Below are 19,256 nucleotides of genomic sequence, written 5' to 3'. Positions count from 1 at the left end.
TTATTTTTATTTTTTAATCCTCCCCTGAGTATATGTTTTTGTTATTTTTTAGAGAGGAAGGAAGGGAGGGAGAGAGAAAGGAACATTGATGTCAAAGAGAAAACATTGTTTCGTTGCCTCCCATATGCTCCCCAATCAAGGATTGAACCCACATCCTAGTTATGTGCCCTGACCAGGAATGGAACCCGCCACCCTTTTTTAGGTGTTTAGGATGATGCTCCAACCAACTGAGCCACCTGGCCAGAGAGATACAAACTTTTTAAAAAATTGATTTGAGAGAGAGAGAGAGAGAGAAACATTGATGTGAGAGAGAAAATCAGTCAGCTGTTTCCTGAATCCACCTGGACCAGGGATGAAGCCCGCAACCTCTCTGTGCATGGGACAACACTCAACTAACTGAGCCACACTAGACAGGTCTAAAGTACAAACTTTTATACACCATCAACACAATAATCTTAATCAACTACAGTAAGAGCATTTAAACACATAGAGGCTAAATAGCATGTTAAAAACAATGAATGGGTTACCAATGAGATCAAGAAAGAAATAAAAAAACTTCCTGGAAACAAATGAAAATGATCACACAAAAACCCAAAATCTATGGGATACAGCGAAAGTAGTCCTAAGAGGGAAGTTCATAGCACTACAGGCCTACCACACACACACACACAAAAAAAAAACACAAGAAAAAATAATAATAAACTATTTAACACTACACCTTAAAGAATGAGAACGGGAACAATAAGAAAAGCCCAGAGTAAGTAGAAGGAAGGAAATAATAAAGATCAGAGCAGAAATAAATGACAGAGAGATTTTAAAAAAACCCATACAAAACATCAGCGAAACCACATATCTCACTCATATGTGGAATCTAATGAACAAAATAAACTGATGAACAAAATAGATCTAGAGACATAGAAGCATAGAACAGACTGTCGAGTCTCAGAGGGAAGAATGGGATGGGTGGGTGGATGGGAAGAGATCAACCAAAGAACTTGTATGAGTATATGCATAACCTATGGACATGAAGTCCTGGGGTGGGGGTGGGCTAAAAGGGGTCAGTGGGGAAAAGAGGAGACTTTTAAAAAATAATAGTATCACCGTCCCAGAAGAGCAAACAAAAGCAAATCCCACAGAAAGACAGTGTTCAGCTACAGACTTGCTTCCTCAAACTTTATCTCTGGCTCACCTCCTACTTCTGGGTCTCAGGTTTTGCACATTGCAGATACACTAGGGGAAGTCTTCACCCATATTTAGTTTCAACCCAGTTTAGCAGGTGGATTAAAAGAATATCTTAAATGATATAGTTGCTTCAATAATGCCCCTATGGTGAATTAGAAGGATCAGAATAAAAACTGATGAGCTCCATTTCTAAGGCTATGGTGTGAGCAAAATGAGGGTATATGAGTATATATGAGGGTGGGGTAGAGGAGATCAGTGTATAGTACTAATATTTTTAGTCTAAAATAGTGAGTTTTTACTTTGAAAACCTTAGTAGTAGGCATTCTAGACAGATTATTTCAAAAGTTATACTCAACTCTTTTTCACTTCATTAGTTTTTTGTTGTTTTGAGGGAGTCTTGCAAATTTCATGGATCCCTTGAGATAAAAAAGTTTTCAGGAATTCAGAATACCTTATTTGGAATTGGGAATTCCTATTCCAGATTATCTGTCCCTCAACCCTTTAAATAATGACCCACCCCAAATAGGAGAAACTGAATTTTCATAAATCCTTATTATAAAACCACCACATGAATATAAACAGAGTTTCCTAAATTTAGAACTTTTGACTGTAGAAAATCAGAGGGGATGTGAATGAAAGAATTTGCCTGGCATTTTTATTTTTTATTTTTTTTGTCGGGCATTTTTAGAGTTAAGGTTCGTTTTTATGAAACTTGAACGTAGTTTAGAACAAACAATGAATTGTTTTGCAGAAAGTAAATGATCACTGAGTCAGAAAGTAACTGATTGTTAAAGGAAATCAGAGATGTGTTAGCACATATCCTTTTTTAAAATGTTTGTTTTTCACTCTCAGAAACATAAAACTTAGTTGATTGAAATTTTTTCCTTCATGGACTACTTTTCTGTTTTTGCCTCAAAAAATCCCTGCTCTTTCTTAAATGAATATTAAGTGGAAAAAGAATTATATTAGGATACCTTAGTATAGAATGACCCATTTTCATATCCCCATGCCAGGTTAGTCACCATCCACACCACCCTGCATTTTTGTTCATACATTGCCAGTTTGTTTTGGGGTTTTTTGTATTCCTCCCCACTCCCCCAGTTATCCAGCCCTTAAGATAAGTGAACCTGTTTCTAGCTCAGTAGTAAATCCTGATTAATCTGCGTCAGCTGTAATAATCCTATTCTTTTTTGTGATCAATTCAGGGATGGATGTGACTCCATTTTACCCAACATAATGAGGTCTGGTCTACTAAAGGATTTCTGGGGAAGAATTTTTTTTTTCACTTTAAAAGCGAGATAGGTACAATAAAGAAATACCCCTCTTCCTTGCTGAGTATTGTCTGCTTGTGATTTCTGTGGTGCTTTGGCAACTCTGGTAATCAGAAGTGCTAGCCTGAGGACAAAGTCAGCGAAGTTCTTTCCATTTTTCTTCTCTGTCAGACAAACTTCGCTGACTTTGCCACCCCACCCTAAACTACACCTGTGGAGAAATACTTACCATGTTCTGAAATACCTGGTCTTTTTAAGCTCTAGTATGTATTTTTAAATACATACTTTAGGAGTCTCCCATATAAAAATACTTTTTATGGAAGCTTTTATACAGTCACAAAAGTATAAAGAACAGATGATGAATGTACTGTTAGCCCAAATTCAATAACGAACATTTCTGCCATATTTTACCTCACTTTTGTTGATTTTGAATTATTTGAAAGTGGTAGACATTATGACATTTCATTCCTGTGTTCTTCAGCAGACATTTGCATGTATAAGGACATTCTCCATAACTGCAGTACCATTACTATATTGTAAGACAATTAACAGTCATTACATAGTGCCTTTAATTCCTCTGCTTTGGTCAGTGCTATAGTTGTTTGGTTCTAGATCCAAGAGGGAAAGTATGCAGGCTTTCTTACTGGTTTGCTCAGGTGTGGAGCATAAGGTGAAGGGACATTTGGGGCTTGAAACTGTCAATAATCAAACATCAGACATGGAGTTAGAGTCTTCATTACTCATGACATCTTCTAGCTTCTGTTAGTACACTGGTGATCGCCCTGATTGTTTAGATATCTGCCTCCCCACCAGGCCAGGCTACTGAGAGAAAACATGTTGTTTATCTTTGTACCTCTGGCACATATTTCACATTTTACAACTTATATACAATACATTAAATCTAACAATGTTGCCTGGTGATTTCTTTAGCTTTAGTTAAATTAGTTTTACATTTTCAAGTGTTTTTGCTGGACTACACTAAATATTTGCTATACCTTTTCTTTTTGTTCCAGCAGTGTACTGATTTAATGCCATGCTATAAATATTTCATTGGCTTGATATATATAGCAGTAATTTTAGAACTTTGGAAGTATCCTTAAGAGAACAATATTTTTTCCAAAAATTTTAAGTGCAGTTGTCATTGCTCACTACCATAACTGATGCACTGAAGTTTTGTCTTAAGTTTTCAGTGAACATTTTCACACTGCTTGTCATGTTTGCTAAAACCAGTCACTCTTTAAAAAAAAAAAAAAAAGAATAGTTTATTAATTTTTAGAGAGAAACAACAATGTGAGAGCATAACATCAGTCCCCTGCCTCCTGCATGCTGCCTATGGGGGATCGTGCCCACAAACTGGGAATCAAACTGAACCACACTGGCCAGGGCCAGAAGTCACTCTTAATTTAAGATGCCCTTTGCAGTATCTGGAGGAACTTTAAGTGAGATCGAATTTAACACTCCAGGTTGCATCTGGTTGCCATGCAGGGCCTCCAATAGTGTTTCAAGCTCTTTAGCCAGGAAGCAGCTCTAGTTCCCTGGCCACTTCTAGACCCCTGTATTGGCTTCTCTAACTACCTGAACGTCTCTACTGCCCTCTACAACTTCTTTCACAGTAAATTAAACTAATTTTTATAAAAAATGATTGACTTTCCCCTAAGCAGTTTGGCTCAGTAGATAAAGCGTCGGCCTGCACACTGAAAGGTCCCAGGTTCGATTCCGGTCAGGGGCATGTACCTTGGTTGCAGGCACATCCCCAGTAGGAGGTGTGCAGGAGGCTGCTGATCTATGTTTCTCTCTCTTTTTTTTTTTTTTTTTTTCAAAAAAAATTTTTTTATTAAGGTATTATATGTGTACATATCTTACCATTGCCCCCCCACCCCACTCCCATATATGCCCTCACCCCCCAGAGTTTTGCGTCCATTGGTTATGCTTATATGCGTGCATACAAGTCCTTCAGTTGATCTCTTATCTTCCCCACCTCTCCCTAACCTTCCTGCTGTAATTTGACAGACTGTTTGATGCTTTACTGCCTCTTTATCTTTTTGTTCAACAGTTTCTCTCTTATGGATGTTTCTAACTCTCTATCCCTCTCCCTTCCTCTCTGTAAAAAATCAATAAAATATATATATTTTTAAAAACAAACCTGGGGGTGGGGCGGTGATTGACTTTGTCTTCATCCATTTTGTTTAATTTTTTTCTTTAGTTCTTCTTGTCCCCTTGTCCTCTGCCTTCCTTTTCTTTCCCTCCAGCCTTCTCCTCCTTTCTTTAACGATTGGCTGGAATAATCTGGGCATCACTGCCTCTTACCTTCCTCCCACCCGCCCCCCACCCCCCTTTTCAGTTATTTACGCCAGTGCTATTAAATATTTTCTTTTTCCATAGCTCTTTCTTTCAAACATTTATTGTAGACTGTAAAAGATGTTTTGGGTGGAAACTTGGTTTACTGTGTTCTTTTGGTTTATATCATAATTAAGAGCAGAAAAATCTTGATTTCAAATCTAAAGCTTAAAATGGAGACTTATGGAGATTGTGAATAGACTTGCTAAAAAGGAAGATCTTTATTGTCAAGTTAAATTCCGCTTATGAAAGGCATTTCTCCCTTGTCACTTGTTGGTATTCCAAGAAAATCAAGTAGGCCCTTTTTTCTAAAGGCATGTTTGGTGCCTTTAGCTTTTTAATTTCTAACTTTCCCACCAACACCCTAGCTAAACCCTCAATCTACAGTGTGTTTGAGAAGATGGTTGGGGGTGTGGTAGTTTAGTGGTACAAGTAGTACTTACTGATTTGGTGCAATTTCCTGCCAAAAGTTGTGTTATTAAGAGTGCTGTGTCACTGTCATTCATAAGATTTGTCTCAAGGCAGTTGCGCAGCCATATTTTCAGCTGTTTCCTGGCATTGCATGTCCTCTTTCTGGGGCATAGGAAACTTGCCATTGGCCACAGAATTGCAACTTGCTTTCCAAAGCTAGTTTCTAATTCATAGCTGCTGCTTCCTAATTCTTTGGAGCCTCAGACTCTTCTAAAATATGAATAGTTAGTAGCTAGCTCTGCATTCAGAGAACAGCTGCATATTTGATTCAGCTTGGTTTATCTAAATAATTCACACTATCCCCTTTGGCCCAACTTCTGTCTTTGAAGCAGCTCGTAATGGAAACAGGACAAGCACCAGTAGACACTTGAAAAACTTGGTTTTATTTTTAAATCTACCTGTCTAGCCAAGCAGTCACACACATGCTGCTTATGACAGGCAGAATTCTAAGATGGTCCCCATCTTCTCCCAATTGTATTCAGTCAAGTACTAATCTCGATGTTGCTGTAATTGATTTGATAATATAATTAAGGTCCAAAGTCACTTAATCTTTAAGATAGGGAGGTGATCTGGGGGCCTGTCCTGATAACCTGAGCCCTGTTACATCTGGCTGTGGGAGTCAGAGGCAGAAATGTTAGAAACTTGAAGCGTGAGAGGTATTTGATGCAAGGGATTTTCTTTGTGCTGGTTTTAGAAATGGAGGGGGCCATATGGCAAGAGACTGAGAGAATCCTAAATTTTGTTAATGACCTGAATGAGCTTAGAAGAGGACTTTGAGCTTTGATGAGTGAGGGCCTGAGCAGATAAACAAGGCATGCTCTTTTATGCATGCTGGACTTTTGACTTACAGAATTGTAAGATAAGAAATGGGTATCACATTAAGCTTCTAAGTTGGTGGTAATTTGTTACGTAGCAGAGAGCTAATGCACTGCTTAATTATAGTGCATGTATTAATTGGCACTTGACCAAAGTTTTCCATGGTTTAATGTGACCTTTCTCTTTCTTCAGTCTCCCACTTTATCGTGGATTCTGCTCATATCACCAAGGGAACTGAGATGAGAGAGTGGCAGGAAAAGCTGTTCATAGGAGATCTATAAGTAGGTCTGGTCAAGGCCTGCTCCTTCTACTTCCAAGGGTGAGGACTGCCTAGAACTGCAGGGCACCTGCTGACACTCTTCCTGAGACCTTCCCTCTGTTCTTGTTATTCCAACTTCTTTGAACAACATACTAGGTGTACTGGTTAATAATGCGGGTTTTGTAATCAAAGAAAATACGATAATTTCAAGAGAAACATCAAAAGTGCTTTAGTCAAAAGTAATGTCCATTGCTAGCTACACATTTCCCCCATCTTTCAGGTAATTTGTGGATACCTTCCCAATAGAACTTTTTTTGTTTTGAGGCAAACCATTCAGAGACCAATTTTCCACTTCTTCATACGTTTTGAAGTGCTGCTCAGAAAGTACGTGTGCCATCGATCAGAACAAGTGCTAATCTGAAGGAGCAAGGTCTGGTGAATACAGCTGGTGGGTTAATACTTCCCAGGCAAGATCTTTTAATGTGTCTTTAACTGGTTTTGAAGTGTGTGATTGTGTATTATCATGAAGCAAATTTATTTTGCCATGTCTTCCGGAACATTCTGGTCATTTCACAATCAAAGCGTGCTTCAAATTGATTGATTGTTGTCGGGTAACGATCAGTATTTAACAGTTTCACCTGGTTTTAGAAGCTCATAATACACCACACCTTCCTGATCCCACCAAACACAGAGCATTGTCTTCTTTCCACAGCAATTTGGCCTTGCATTCGATGTTGATGGTTGACCTGGATCAACCCATGATTTTGTGCATTTAGGATTCTCAAAATAAATCCACTTTTCATCGCCAGTCACAATTCGATGCAAGAAAGACTTTCTTTCGTGCCACTGAAGCAACATTTTACTGATGACTTTTCAGTTTTCCATTTGTCTTTCATTCAGTTGATGTGGCACCCATTTTCCTTTCTTTAAAATCTTTCCCATTGCTTGTAAATGATCGAAAATTGTTTGCTGAGCAACGTTTAATCTTTCTACAAGTTGTTTTTGAGTTTGACATGCATCTTCAATAATGCTTGTAATTGTTGGTCTTCAAACTTTTTCGGTTGACCTGGACGTTCTTTGTCTTTCACATCGAAATCATCACTTTTAAAGCGTTTAAACCAGCATTCACAAGTATCTTGAGATGGAGCACGTTCACCATGAGCTTCCCGAAGTATACGATAACTTTTTCTTCAAAATAATGAATTAAAACTTCCCACAAATGCTTTTTTTGGCACAAAATTAGACATTTTTTAAGCGTAAAAATATCTATGATGTTAACACCTTCAGCAAATTTGACATGAAGTTTTTGAAGTTTGTTGTCAATACAACAAAATAGCATACATATCAAATCGCATATATATCAACATATGTGTAACTCCATCTATTGAAAAAAATCCACATTATTAACCACTACACCTAGTAAGTAGATGACCCTTCTCATCTGAGTAAGGGTTATTTTTTGTAGGGTGGGGCCTATGGCCTTTGCTCTGGTCACTCTTAGAAAGGGCAGGGCAGCCTCAATGGCCTTGCAAAATCAAGCATTCTGAGGCTCCTAGAGTCTCCAGACTTGTTTCCTAACCCATAGTTTTCATCTGTCTTCTTGAAGGATTGTCCATCTTATACCTGTCTTTTGTATCTTAACTAAGGTTGATTGCATAGAGGTCACAGGAGGAAAAACATTAAGTTCGAATTCTTAGGGAAATGAATGACTAGTTGTCAGTTAGCCTACAGGACATTTTAGTTGTAAAAGAGCACATTTGTTGAAGAAAACACATAATCGGTAACTTTCAGGATGTAGGGAGGACATTTTAATTTTTGTATGCTGTTAGTCTACTTGTATGTCTATATAAAGCTTAAGGAGGAAGACTCTATCTTCCATACTGTCTTTATACAGCTTCTTCCTGCAGCAGCATGGCCATGATTTGAGGTCCCAGCTGGATCTGTACCCACTTCCTTAATTGTGTCATGATCCTGGGATTGATGAGTCTGTTGGGTGAGGGATCCAGCTCCTGAGAAAGTCAGCACCCAAAGCAGGAGGGATTTCACACATTGGGGGCTCCTGATTTGAGGAGCTCATAAACTTCCCTCTGGATACCCTTGTCCCTCAGGACCCAAGCCCTGGTTCCACTTTTGGGCTTTTTCCTAATGGCTGAATGATATTGGCCCTCGTGTTGGCTGGGCTATAGGCCATGGGATGCTGTTGGACAAACACTGGCAGGCACTTGAAAATCTTTGTTTTATTTTTAAATCTACCTGTCTAAGCAAGTAGTCATACCTGCTGCTTAGGACAGGCCAAATTCCTGGCCTGTGAGATGCACATACATCTTCTCCCAGTTTTATTCAATCAAGTACTAATCTAGATGTTGCTTCTCTGGGTAGAGCAGAGAATGTCTTCTATGGGATCCTACCTTGCACAGGCAATCTGGGCACAGCCTTTCAGTGACTGCAAATGCAGCCAACTCATCTGCTCCCACTTTTGCATCTGCAGTGATAAGTTCTCAGAAGACCGATAGGACTTGGTTTGGACCTTAAAAGCACTAGAAAACATTTAATCTTAACAACCGCAAAACTTTATGTCAGCATTGCAAATTCTCAAACTGATGGCAAAATAAATAGCAGGGCAAACTGTTATGAAAACTTTAAAAATGCATTAAATGTTTACAAAAGACAGTGATAAGTTCTTATTTACATAGTTTGTGGACCTTATGCCTGTGAACCTGACTTTTGGGGGTAATATAGAAAGAAAATATTGTTACTCTATTATAGAAGAGAAAAACATTTAAAATAATCCAAGACAGTCCCCATGATCCTGGGATTGATGAGTCTGTTGAAGCTGTAGAAGAAAATGAGTAAAGTGCTGGTGAATTAGATTGATATATACATGATATTGACACTTCATAAAACCTTTCGATCAAGAATTATTTCAGCTTTTTTAAAATTTTGGATTTGGCTCATTATTTTTGTTCATATTCTTCAAATAGTTCTACATTTCAGTTTTCAAATATTAACACTTCTAGTTATGGCCTACATATCTCTATTTTCCTTTTGATTTTATAGCTCTGTCTTAAAATATTTTAAATATATAAATAATATTCTTTCTTGCTGAATACTGAAGTAAATTGTCAATCTGTTCTTCTGACTCTAATAGATTTTTACATACCTGTCCTATCTGTTGCCTTTATATGTTATATTTTTATACTAAGATTTTGTTTTGATTTCTTGCTTTTTCCTAATATCTTGCCATTTCTCCTTAAGTATATTACATTAGACTTATTTTTAATTCTTGGTTCAATTTTTCTAGCTTCTGGTCTGCATTATTCAGCCTTCATTAGATGATGCTGTGACCACAACCAAACCCAAAATCTCACTGAGATTTAGACTAAAGAGCACTCCTCAATGGGAAATGCCACTTTCTTGGCAGAGGAAAAAGAAGCAAGAAGGCTCTTAAAACTTAATGATGGATGTCACTTTTGCTCACATTACATTGGCCAAAGCAAGCCATATGGTCAAGCCTAATGTTACTGAGGTGGAAAAGTGTAATCTCTCACAGGTTCAGAAGCAAATTGGTAACATTACAGCCTATGATGACATAGTATGTTTTTTAATGGATAGTTTTCCTCACAGATCCTGCTATTTTTTTGGTGTGAACTTAGGAGCTCCTATCTTGTATATTGAAGAAGGAGAGAAGGCCAGGCCTTGGTCTTTGTCACCTGTGAATTTAAGAAGGGAGATGATTCCCAAGGTGGAGCCCCAATTCCACACACAGACCACTAAGATTGTGTTATATTTATCCCTTGAGAGGAGACAGTGTGTTAGAACATGAGCTAGAGTCAGATATGACTTTGGACAAAATAATTAAATTTCATGTGCCTCAGTATCCCCATCTATAAAGTGAGGGTGATAATAGCCCCTAGCTCATTAGGCAGATCTTCTCACATAACTGCCAATTTCTCCTCCTAAATTGAAGCATGTATCAGTGGAATTGGGGAAGAAGAGGACACAATTCAAATTAGTAGGAAGGCAGAGTGAGTGGTTTTACAGAAAGAGATAAAAGGATCTGACCATTTTGTTTCCATCCTGCTTCCTTACAACACTGCAAGCTTCATCCAGGTGGAGACTTGCTTCATTATTTCCCAGCACCTGGCTCAGTATGTGACATATAATTGTCACTCAAATATTTGTTGAATGGCTAAGTGCATTTTTATGTGTAACTTTAAATATAAATTAATTTAATAAATTGTTTTAAACATTTATAAATGTATTTGCCTAATAACTTCAATGTTTGATTTTTTTCTTTTTTATTGAATTTATTGGGGTGACATTGGTTAATAAAATTATATAGGTTTCAGGTGAACAGTTCTGTAATGCATCATCTGAATATTGTATTGTGTGTTCATCACCCCAAGTCAAATCTCCTTCCATCACCATTTACCCCACTTATGCTCTCTTTAATGTTTGATTTTTTTTTTTTTAACAACTAGAAATTAACTCACAGCTAGAAATGATCTTTGAAGCATTTGTGACAGTAATTTTTTTTTTTTACAGGCCAGTTGGAATGCCAAAAATGGAAAAAGTTTACTTACATAATCCTAGTTCTGAAGAAACTATTACTTTAATATCAATATCTGCTACAACATCACATTTTCACGCATCATTTTTTCAAAATAGGGTAAGTCTTATTTATAGCAGATTTTTATTGAGTTTGAAATTGAAATGTCTAGAATTTTTAAGCATATGTCTTTAATTTTTTTTGAAGGGGGGGGTTGAAAGAAAGAGAGAGAGAAGAGAAACATCAATCGGTTGCCTCCCATACACACCCTGACTGGGAATTGAACCTGCAACCTAGGCATGTGCCCTGACTAGGAATCGAACCAGCAACCTTTTGGTGCACAGGATGGCACTCAACCACCTGAATCACACTAGCCAGGGCTATGTATATCTTCCTTATTCATTCATCTATCAGTGGACACCTAGGTTACTTCACTATTGCAAACTGGAGGCCCAGTGCATGAATTCATGCATGGGTGGGGTCCTTCAGCCTGGCCAGCGGCCGGTCCTAATTGTGCCCAGCTAGACGGGGGAAGGGACCATGGGAGGTTGGCCAGCCACGGGGAGGGACTGCAGGAGGTTGGCTGTGTTAGCGCACTGACCATCAGGGAGCAGTTCCTGCGTTGAACATCTGCCCCTGGTGGTCAGTGCGTGTCATAGCAACTGGTTGACTGGTCATTCAGTCGACCTGTCTTAATGGTCACTTAGGGTTTTATATATATGGATAATGCTGCAAGGAACATAGGGTACGTGTATCTTTTTTAATTAATGTTTTCATTTTCTTCAGAAAAACACCTAGAAGTGGGATTGCTCGGTCATAGAGTTATTTCATTTTTATTATTTAAATATTTTTATTAATTTCAGATAGGAAGGGAGAGAGAGAAAATCATAGATCGGCTGCCTCCTGTATGCCCCCCACAAGGGATTAACCCCACAATCTGGGCATGTGCTCTGATCGGGAATTGAATCGTGACCTTCTGGTTCACAGGTTGATAATGCTCAACCACTGAGCCACACTGGCCTGGCCGTAATTTTATTTTTAATATTTTGATCAATCTTCCTACTGTTTTTCATGGTTACTGTACCAGTTTGCAATCCTACCAACAGTGCAGGAAGGTTCTCTTTCCTCCACATCTTTGCCCACACTGTTGTTTGTTGATTTATTAGTGATTGCCATTCTGATAGGTGCAAGGTAATATTTCATTGTGGTTTTGATTTGCATTTCCTTAATGATTAGTGATGTGGAACGTCTTTTTATGTGTCTTTTGGCCATCTGCATGTCTTCTTTGGAGAAATAAATGTCTGTTCATGTCCTCTGTCCATTTTTTTAATTGGATAGTTTGGAGTTTTTGTGTGTTTTTTTAATGTTAAGTTGTATGAGTTCTTGATATATTTTGGATATTAACCTCTTACAGATATATTATTTGCAAGTATCTTTTTCCATTCAGTAGGTTGCCCTTTCGTTTTGTTAATAGTTTCCTTCACATTGCAAAAGCCCTTTAGTTTGATGTTATCCAGTTTGTTTATTTTCACCTTTGTTGTTTTTGCCCTAGGAGACATACAAAAAAACCACATTGCTAAGACTGCCCTGGCTGGGTGGCTCAGTTAGTTGGAATGTCATCCTGCGCACCAAAAGGTTGCAGGTTTGATTCTCAGTCAGAGCACATACCTACATTGCAGGTTCAATTCCTGGTCCAGGGTGTGTGTGGGAGACAACCTATCTATGTTGTGTTCGTTCTCTCTCTCTCTCGCTCTCTCTCTCTCTCCCCCCTCCCCCCACCCCTCTCCTCCCCCCTCATCTCTCTAAAATCAATAAAATCATATTCTTGGGCAAGGATGAAGAAAATATTTATACTAGAGGCCTGGTGCACAAAATTTGTGCATTCAGGGGGGGAGGGGGAGGTTCCAGAGCCCTGCAATCGATCACCCTAAAGAGATAGGCCCTGCCCACCCGGCCAGGGCTCCTCGATGAATTGCCCCTGCATAGGGAGGCCCTGCCTACCCACTGCAGCCTGCCAGTCGGTGGCCTGGGCCTCCCTCTACAGGGGCCTCTGACCAATCACATCGCACCTGCCTTGGCTGGCCAGGTGCCAGTGGGTGTCATAGCATGGTCGTCCAGAAGGTCATTCGGATGGTCGTTCTGCCATTTGGTTGTGCGGTCGATTTGCATATTATGCTTTTATTTTTATAGATTGCTAAAATTGATGATAAAGACTTACTGCCTATGTTTTCTTTATTTGTATAATTTCATGTCTCATATTTAAGTCTCTAATCCATTTTGAGGGTTTTTTGTATATGGTGTAAGAAATTAGTTTCTTTTTTTTCTTATGTATCTTTCCAGTTTTGCCAACACCACCATTTATTGAAGAGACATCTTTATTCTTGTCTCTTTTGTCATAGATTAATTGGTCATGTAAGCTTGGGTTTATTTCTGAGTTTTCTATTCTGTTCCATTGATCTATGTGTCTGTTTTTGTGCCAGTAACATAGTGTTTTGACTACTATAGTTTTGTACAATAGTTTGAAATCAGGGAGCGTGATACCTCCAACTTTGTTCTTTCTCAAGATTTCTTTGGCTATTCAGGGTCTATTTTGCTTCATCCTCACATGAGGATATTGTTTTCCATTGATTTCTTTAGACAAGAGGAAGGGGAGGCAGAGAGAGAGGGAGGGAGGGAGGGAGGAAGGGAGGGAGAAATATTGATGTGAGAGAGACACATCGATTGGCTGCCTCCTACACGCACCCTGACCATGCCAGGGATCCAGCCTGCAACCAAGGTACATGCCCTTGACCAGGAATCGAGCCAGTGACCCTTGGGTCCATGGGCTGATACTCTACCCCAGCGCTCTAACCACTTAGCAAACCAGCCAGGTTATATTCAGTGTATTTTGTGCTTCCATATAAATTTTAGGATTGTTTATTTTAGTTCTGTGAAAAATGCCATTAGTATTTTGATAGGGACTGCATTAAATATGCAGATCACTTTGGGTGTATAGACGTTTTAATCATATTAATTCTTCCAATCCATGAACATATCCCTCCACTTATTTGTGTCTTCTTCAGTTTCTTTCATCAGTGTCTTATAGGTTCAGAGTAGAGGTCTTTTACCTCCTTGGTTAAATTTATTCCTAGGTATTTTATTATTTTTGATGCCTGTTGTAAATGGGATTGTTTTCTTACTTTCTCCTTCTGCTCATTCAGTGTTAGTATATAGAACCATGACAGGTTTCCCTACATTAATTTTCTATAATTAAACTTTTCTGAATTTGCTTATTAGTTATAATAGTTTTTGGTGGAATCTTTATGTTTAGTAGCATGTCATCTGCAAATAACAGTTTTACTTTTTCCTTTCTAATTTGGATACTTTTTATTTCTTTTTCTTGTCTGATTGCTATGGCTACAAATTTCAATACAATGTTGAATAAAAGTAGCAAGAGTAGATATCCTTGTATTGTTACTGATTTTAGAGAAGAAACTTTTAGCTTTATACCATTGATTATTATGTTAGCTGTATGTTTGTCATATATGGCCTTTATTATGTTAGGGTATGTTACTTCTATACCCACTTTGTTAGAGTTTTTTTAATAAACGGATGTTGAATTTTGTCGAATGCTTTTTTTGTATCTACTGATAAGATTATGTGATTTTTTTTTTGTCCTTCATTTTGTTTATGTGGTGTATCAAATTGATTGATTTGTGAATATTGAACCATCCTTGTGTTCATGTGATAAATCTCTTTTGATCATGGTGTATGATATTTAAGGTATTGCTAAATTGCGTTTGCTGATATTTTGTTAAGGATTTTTACATCTGTGTTCATCAAGGATATGTGTCCTATAATTTACTTTTTCTTTGTAGTGCCTTTGTCTACAAGGTTTTGGTATCGGATTAATGCTAGCCTCATAGAATAAGTTTTGGGAGATTTCCCTCCTTCAGTTTTTGTTTGGAATAGTTAGAGAAGGATGGGTATTACGTCTTATTTGAATATTTGGTAGAATTCATCTGTGAAACTGGTTCTGGAAATATCTGTTATTTAAAATATTTCTTTAAATGAATTTCCCTCAAGTTATTCTTTGTTGTTACCTAAAAGCTGTTTTAAAAGTTTTTATCCCATCTAATAAAAGAGTAATATGCAAATTGGCCATCACTCCAACACACAAGATGGCTGCCCCCATGTGGTCAAAGGTCCTGCCCCCATGTGGACACAAGATGGCCACCACAAGATGGCCAGAAGGGGGGGGCAGTTAGGGGTGACCAGGCCGGCAGAGGAGGGAAGTTGGGAGCGACCAGGCCTGTAGGGAAGGGCAGTTGGGGGAACCAGGCCTGCAGGGAAGGGCAGTTAGGGGTGACCAGGCCTGCAGGGGAGGGCAGTTAGGGGCAATCAGGCTGGCAGGGGAGCAGTTCAGCATCAATCAGGCTGGCAGGGGAGTGGTTAGGGGATGATCAGGCTGGCAGGCAGAAGCGGTTAGGGGCAATCAGGAAGGCAGGCAGGAGAGCAGTTGGGAGCCAGCAGTCTTGGATTGAAGAGGGTGGTGCAGGCTGGGCTGAGGGACACACCCCCCCCCCCCCCCGCACGAATTTCATGCACCGGGCCTCTAGTAATTATACAAAATTTCTTTTCTTTTTCCTCACCAGAGGGACATTCTTAGTGATTAGAGAGAGGGAGGGAGGAAGAAGGGTGAGAGAGAAAGAGAGAGAGAGAGGAGGACCAAGAGACCAATGTGAGAGAGAAACATTAATCGGTTGCCTCCCGCACGTGCCCTAACCAGGGATCGAACCTGAAACCCAGGCATGTGCCCTGACCAGGAATTGAACCCACAACCCTTCAGTGCACGGTGGGTCGCTCTAACCAACTAAGCCACACAGCCAGGACTTTAAAATTTCTTAATGCAATAGTTCTCTCGAGTTATTTTCTATATCTTTACCTATAAGCTGCTTTTGCAATTTTTTATCAAATGACTAATGGTCTCAAATAATAGAATCCCAATACTGGGAGAGACCTGTGTATTCATCTAGACCAGCACCCTTATTATAGAAGTGAAGAGCTAAACCATAGAGGGGTTGGCCCTAGTGAAACAGTTAGTGACTGACTAATGGCAAGAGCCAAGCTGAGGGTCTGAGTGTTTTGTTGGCCTTACCCAGTGATTTGGATCATGGTAAGGTACAGTTTGTGACATGTACGTTACAACTTGTACATAGAGATGCACATATGGATGATTGAAATCACCCAGCTGTCAGGCATTCAGACATGTTGGGTTAAAGGCAAAATAATGAAGTGCAAATAGAAGCAGTTTTAAAATAGTTCACAACTGCCTACAGATTTATTTTTAACTTGTTAACTGTCTTTGCTAATTCAAGCAGTGTTTTGTTTCTAAACTTATCCAGGCTTCAGCCTTATTAAAAGTGAGGGTTTTTACTTTTTTCATGGTGCTATCACAATACGGAGAATAGAACAATAGTTCCAAACACAGATTCTTACAGGGGTCATGTAGGCAATATAAATAAGTGGGAGTGTAAGCCCATGTGCAGTTCTTCGAATTTTCCAAAAAGTCAGAAATAGTCATTTTTATATGATATCCTAATTTTTACACATTGACATTGAATTCAACTTTAGAAAGACAGGTAGTGTGGACCAAACAAAACCAGCCAAACGTCATCCATGTGATATTTTGACATAAACTAGGCTCTCACAGGGACTGGCTTCTATCTATGCATATTATAAAAAGAGAATAGTTTTTCTGAAAATTCTTCAAAAGACAAATGTGTAGTCAGAGAACAAGTTAAAAACCAACCTGTTTTCCATTCCTCAGGAGATGAAATTTAACAATAAAAATTAATCTGTACCTATAAAAATCTGCCTTTAGGTAATAGAGGTTTAATTTCAAAGGATATAGCTAAAATCTATGCTGTCTTGTTTTTCTTCTTATTGCTCTCCATCTTTTTTCTCAGTAAGGTATTGACCTCATAAATTCAAGAAGTAGAGATGGAATGAACTCTTGTGGGAAGAAAACATCTTATTTTCTCTCCACTTTAATTTTATGCCTATGATAAGAGCCGTTAGGGGAAAATGGAGCAAGTTTCTCATGTCCAGAAGAGCAAACCCTTTTTGTATATTTATTCTAACTCTGATTGCCTTTATTACCTTCAGAGTTCCTGGCCAGATTATATTTCTTTGAGACTGAAACATTTTCTGTAATTCAGAGAAGTTTTTGATTATTAACCAATATCATCTCTACATTAACCGACCAATAGCAAATACAGAAAAGAATAATTATTGTTTAAAAGGCTGACTGTATTTTAACACACACAAATAATCCCTCTTAGAAAAGTTTTGATTTTTAAGACAACTTGGAAATCAAGGCAAAGGATGGGTGTATGACAGTTTATTTTTCTATATATATAATTTCTGATAGTTATCTATTGTTTGTAATTATCTGTTAATTAACTCTCAATTGTCTTATTAACCATAATTTAAAATTATATAATACTAGAGGCCCGGTGCACGAAATTCATGTGGGGGGCGGGGGGCTGTCCCTCAGCCCAGCCCACTGGGCAATCAGACATCCCTCTCACAATCCAGGACTGCTGGCTCCCAACTGCTCCCCTGCCTGCCTTCCTGATTGCCCCTAACCGCTTCTGCCTGCCAGCCTGATCACCTCCTATCCAATCCCCTGCCAGCCTGATTGATGCCTAACTGCTCCCCTGCCAGCCTGTTTGCCCCTAACTGCCCTTCCCTGCAGGCCAGGTCCCCCCAACTGCCCTTTCCTGCAGGCCCGGTCGCCCCCAACTTCCCTCCTCTGCTGACCTGGTCACCCCTAACTGCCCTCCCCTGCAGGCTTGATCACCCCCAACTGCCCTCCCTTGCAGGCCTGGTCCCTCCCAACTGCCCTCCCCTGCAGGCCTGATCGCCCCCAACTGCCCTCCCTTGCAGGCCTGGTCCCTCCCAATTTCCCTCCCCTGCTGGCCATCTTGTGGTGGCCATCTTATGTCCACATGGGGGCAGGATCTTTGACCACATGGGGGCAGCCATCTTGTTTGTTGGAGTGATGGTCAATCTGCAAATTACTCTTTTATTAGATAGAATAGAGGCCTGGTGCATGGGTGGGGGCCAGCTTGTTTGCCCTGAATTGTGTCCCAGATTAGAGTGGGGGTTCCCTTGGGGTGTGGGGCAGCCTGGCTGAGGGGCCTGTGGCGGTTTGCAGGTCAGCCACTCCCCCCAGTGACCCAAGTGGAGGCCCTGGTATCTGGGACTTATTTATCTTCTACAATTGAAACTTTGTAGCCTGGAGCGGAGCCAAGCCTCCTGCTCGCTCCGTGGCTGCCGCCATTTCTGTTGGAATTTATTTATCTTCTATAATTGAAACTTTGTACCCTTGAGTGGAGGCCTGGGCCCACCAGGGTGTGTGGAAAGCTTGGCTTCCTCCATCGCCAGGGAAACCCAAGCCTCCCTCCTACTGGCTCAGTGGCCGCAACCATCTTGGTTGGGGTTAATTTGCATACTTGCTCTGAGTGGATGGTGGGCGTGGCTTGTGGGTGTGGCGGAGTGCTGGTTAATTTGCATATTACTCTTTTATTAGATAGTATTAAGACTGAATTGTAGGCCTGTTTATCTTTATGGCTGTATTGTATGTTGGTCATAATGTAATAACATGTTTTGCATCAAAGAATACAGATTTTTTTTATACTCAATAAAAGTCAAATTTTAAGAATTCTAAAATGGGATACCTTACACAAATTGGTAAACAAAAAAAATGTTTTCCTTTATTATTTAGAAGCTTCTGTTTGGTTAAATTTTCAGATAAACTGAAGATTAAGATAAACTTCGTTTCAATCTGTGACTAAAATTAAAGTGTTTTACTACTAGAGGCCTGGTGCACGAATTCGTGCAGGGGTGGGGTCCCTCAGCCTGACTGGTGATTGGGGCCGGCCGGGTGCCCGGGGAAGGGAACACGGATGTTGGCTGGCCAGGGGGAGGGACTGTAAGAGGTTGACTGTGGGAGCGCAATAACCACCAGGGGGCAGCTCCTGCATTGACCATCTGCCCCCTGGTGGTCAGTGTGCGTCATAGCAACTGGTCAACCGGTTGTAATGGTCACTTAGGCTTTTATATATAGAGATGCTTAATATAATAAACTAGAGGCCCGGTGCACGAATCTGTGCATTGGTGGGTTCCAGGCTGGTGGGGGGAGAGGTGCAGGAGGTTGACCCACCAGCCCCGCCCCTGACCAGGGTTGGGGGAACAATCGGGGCTGGGCGGGGCTGCGTGCGGTTGGCCGGCCATCCCCTCCCCCTATCAGGGGAGGGGGGCAATTGGGTGGAGGGATTGTGGGAGGCGATCAGTGCACTGATTGGGCCGGTTGGCTGCCGCAGTG

The 19,256-nt window shown here is 40.0% G+C and overlaps 1 protein-coding gene across 1 annotated transcript in view; it reads left to right on the top strand.

The window, feature by feature from the left end:
- The window catches only part of TMEM131 (transmembrane protein 131), a 200,845-nt gene that overhangs the window by 79,255 nt on the left and 102,334 nt on the right, over positions 1–19,256 (top strand). The window contains exon 5 of the mRNA XM_054728464.1: positions 10,882–11,005. Coding sequence (XP_054584439.1) covers positions 10,882–11,005 — 124 coding nt within the window. The remainder of the gene's footprint in view (positions 1–10,881; positions 11,006–19,256) is intronic.

Source organism: Eptesicus fuscus, chromosome 16, assembly GCF_027574615.1.
Source record: "Eptesicus fuscus isolate TK198812 chromosome 16, DD_ASM_mEF_20220401, whole genome shotgun sequence".
In the NCBI taxonomy this organism is placed as follows: domain Eukaryota; kingdom Metazoa; phylum Chordata; class Mammalia; order Chiroptera; family Vespertilionidae; genus Eptesicus; species Eptesicus fuscus.
The sequence above is the reverse complement of the archived record's forward strand: the minus strand, read 5'-3'. Positions and strand labels throughout refer to the sequence as shown.